The following is a 3,939-nucleotide window of genomic DNA, read 5'->3' on the forward strand; positions in this document are numbered from 1 at the left end:
GTCCCACCTCACCGCCCGCTGCGCTACCAGCCCGCACCGGCGCCACGCACGAGGGCGCCGCCTGCTCCCCGACGCCGAGTACATCGCCGCCTCGTCGGTCGTCTGCCGGACGAGCTACAGGAGGAGGAGGAGAGGAGTTCCTCAAGGAGCGCCCCCCGCCGTCGATCGTCGCCTGCCCGTCGTCCCCCATCGACCCTCGCCTGCCCGCTGTCCCGCATCAGCCCTCGCGTGCGTCCCGCTCCCACCCGTAGACCCTCGCCGCCTCCCACACCATGTACGGCGTCGGCGGCGGCGGGTTCAACGCGCCGTCCACAGCCTCCGGCAAGCGCAAAAACCAGGAGGATGACGAGGAGGACGAGGAGGAGGAGACCGGCGACGGCCGCGTCCTCGAGGCCTGGGAGCGCGCCTACGCGGACGACCGGTCGTGGGAGGCGCTGCAGGAGGACGAGTCAGGCCTGCTCCGCCCCATCGACACCAAGAACCTCGTCCACTCCCAGTACCGGCGGCGCCTCCTGCTGCGCTCCGCGGCCGCCGCGGCCCGCATCCAGAAGGGCCTCATCCGCTACCTCTACATCGTCATCGACCTCTCCAGGGTTAGTTGCCGCATCCTACTTTGATTTCCTGTCCCTTTAGGTTAGCCATTCCCGATCGAACACCTGGTTTGGGATCAATGGGGATGTCGAGCAATGCTGGTTGTGCCAATCTCGCGTCCTGTTGTTTATTAGTATGCCATCTTGTACTGCGAGTGATATGGTGTGTTTAAGCAAACGGGCTATAGATTTGGTTCCAGTAAGTTGGGGACTAGAGGCATGGTTGGTGAAGTCGTGACTGGTGACCAGCTGAGCAGTGAACTAATTAATTACTTTGGATCGATTTGTATGTTAGTAGTATTTCCGAGCAGCTTGTGTAGAAAAATGCAGGTCTGCATCCGCAGCGGTGCTTCATTATGTTTTTGTAGGAAGAACTAGGTATCTTTGACTGATCTGATCCGTGTCCTTAGCCGTGTTGATCCCACTACAGTTTATGCATATCTGTCCTTGTGTTCTCTCCTTTGACATTTGATCCATGTCCTTAGCTGTGTTGATCCCACTACAGTTCATGCATATCTGTCCTTGTGTTCTCTTTTAATAGCTGAGTGTGGGTGCTGACATGGTATAATTGGTGGATATTAGGGCATTTTCTAGGATTTGTTGGTATGGCAGTAATCTGGGGCAGACTAGATGCAAAACCAAAAAAATGAATGGAGGGGATGCCAATTGCTTAGGGCTCCTTTGATTCGTAGGATAGGAAATGTATAAAATCGGGATGTCTTGTCTACTTAAATCCTATGGAAAGAGGAATTCTCTTTGATTGTAGTGAAGGAATTGTCCATGAGTTCTAACGTAATGTTATTTTCCTTTGAAATTGCACTACAAGGTTCCCATGAGATTAGTTCCTATGGGATACAATCCCATGAATCAAACATTTCCGCATGATCTCAATCCTACACTAATCCTATGAATCAAAGGAGCCCTTAGTGGGAGAAATTGGCGAACTAAAATTGAAACTAGGACATAAGACAAGACATCCTGTTGAGTCACATAGCAATGATCTGTTTTATGTTGTATTCTGATGGAAAATGTTCATGTTCTTTTCTCTCTTCATTAACATATCCTTTAACTCTTCGGCTGTACCTTGCGAAACTTTATATTTGAGAAACGTATTGTCTACTTCTAATCAATTATGCCTGTCAGAATTTCTTGTTGCTAATTTGCTTTTGCTGCATTTATACTGTTCACAACTTTTGTATCTACTTGGCACTCTCTTGTAATCACCTCTTTTCTGGCTGTATATTGATCATTTAGGCAGCTTCGGAAATGGACTACCGTCCTAGTCGAATGGCCGTTGTTGCAAAGTGTGCTGAGGCATTCATAAGAGAGTTCTTTGATCAGAATCCTCTAAGTCATGTTGGACTAGTGACAATTAAAGATGGCATTTCTCATCGCCTTACGGATATTGGTGGGAGTCCAGAGTCACAAATCATGGCGTTGATGGGGAAGCTTGAGTGTTCTGGTGATTCATCTCTCCAGAATGCTCTAGAACTTGTGCATGGTTATTTGAACCAAATCCCGTCATATGGCCACAAAGAAGTATTGTTTTTGTACTCTGCCCTTAATACATGTGATCCTGGTGATGTAATGGAGACTATAGAAAAATGCAAGAAATCTAAAGTTCGATGCTCAGTTATTGGGCTTGCCGCAGAAATTTTCATTTGCAAGCATCTCTGTGAAGAGACTGGTGGGTCCTACACAGTCGCATTGGATGAGGTGATAAAATGTGCTTTTGTTTGCCGCTTTTACTGTTGATTAATAAAACCCTGTGGTGATGGAATAATATTTATTTCGTTTGACAGTCCCACTTCAAGGAATTGCTTCTGGAACACGCTCCACCACCACCTGCAATTGCTGAATATGCTGCAGCTAACTTGATCAAGATGGGTTTTCCACAGAGGGGAGCGGAGGATCTTATCTCCATCTGCTCTTGTCATAAGAAAGTTAAGTCCGGGGCTGAAGGCTACATATGCCCTAGATGCAAAGTTAATGTGTGCGAGCTTCCAACTGAGTGTCGAACATGTGGTTTAACACTTGTCAGTTCTCCACATCTGGCGCGGTCGTATCACCATCTATTCCCTGTAGCTCCATTTGATGAGGTGACGTTCAAATTGGGTCAAAAGGGAGGACAAAATTGTTACGGCTGCCAGCAGAGCCTCATTAACTCCGGTATGTCACAGCTCATATATGCAACCTTTTCACTTAGGTTATTCATTTTCAAATGAGGAAATATCTTTTGTATCCTTGGGTCTCATTTCTGGAAAAAAGGGGATTATCGTAACGATGCAGATCCAGTCATTGTTGACATTCCGTCTGTATGATCTTACCTTTAGTAGCAATTGTTGTGTGAACCATGGGATACTTTTTTTTGACTATTCATTATCACATCTGAGTGAAGTTTGGCCACTAAATCTCATGAACATGGCATAGTGTGAATTGGAAGATATAAAAGTCGGGAAGCAGCCTTAAGTTTTTCAGCAGAAGCGATCTGCCAACAAAAAAATTGCATAATCATGCAGTTTCGAGAATGGTGGAAACTATTAAGTAGTATCATTAGCACCTATGAGTATGCAATTATGCATGTTCTATCTTTGTCATCTCACATGATTCTCCTTTCACGGCAATCCTATCAATGTTTTTCTCTGTATGTTACTGTAGAATCTTATGTGTTGGGATCATCTGGTTCATTGACAAAACCTTCTATGTCTTTGCAGCTAGCCAATCTAATTTGCATGTATGCTGTCCAAAATGCAAGCAGCACTTCTGCTTTGACTGTGACATCTACATCCATGAGAGCTTGCACAATTGCCCTGGTTGCGAGAGTCAGCGCAGTTTGCCTTGATAGAGATGCCAATTGTGTGCATTATGCAGGTGTTGATCTTTTTTTTTTGGTCAGAGAGCTGCTCATTCTTGTAAAGCTTTCTCGCACAGCTATCTCAAACAGTGTGCAGATAACACCAGCCATCCATTTTGTTGACGCCTCTTGTTAGATTGAGCTAGCTAGTTAAGCTCCAGATACAGTTTTAGAGGCTGAGTTGGTGAGATGTTGACAAATGTACAACGTGAACGGGATCCTGTAGTTCTTGCTGTTTTTTTCTTCTTCTGAAGCAAGATCAATATATGTTTATTTTTTCAGCATCGCCGCCCATTCAAATTGTTGCTATCTTTGTTTCTTGGTCAGGAACCAATTTCTTTTGGATGTAAAGTTTTGTGGCATGGTACGCGGATTGTTTTTGTTTTTCCCTCCTGAAGCAAGATCAATACATGTTAATTCTTCAGTATGGTGACACATTCAAATTGTTGCTCAAGTGGTAAATCTTTGTTTCTCGGTTGGGAACCGATTTTTTTG

General features: G+C 45.4%; 1 protein-coding gene across 1 annotated transcript; it reads left to right on the forward strand.

Annotated features, from left to right (window-relative positions):
• Nucleotides 1-240: 240 nt before the first annotated feature.
• LOC124674707 (general transcription factor IIH subunit 2) lies at nt 241-3,686 on the forward strand. Its single transcript, XM_047210755.1, has 4 exons — nt 241-593; nt 1,845-2,306; nt 2,393-2,759; nt 3,305-3,686. The coding sequence occupies exons 1-4, from the start codon at nt 273-275 to the stop codon at nt 3,430-3,432; spliced, it is 1,278 nt and encodes a 425-aa protein (XP_047066711.1). The 5' UTR covers nt 241-272; the 3' UTR covers nt 3,433-3,686.
• The last annotated feature ends 253 nt before the right edge of the window (nt 3,687-3,939 follow it).

Source organism: Lolium rigidum, chromosome 7, assembly GCF_022539505.1.
Source record: "Lolium rigidum isolate FL_2022 chromosome 7, APGP_CSIRO_Lrig_0.1, whole genome shotgun sequence".
Taxonomy (NCBI): domain Eukaryota; kingdom Viridiplantae; phylum Streptophyta; class Magnoliopsida; order Poales; family Poaceae; genus Lolium; species Lolium rigidum.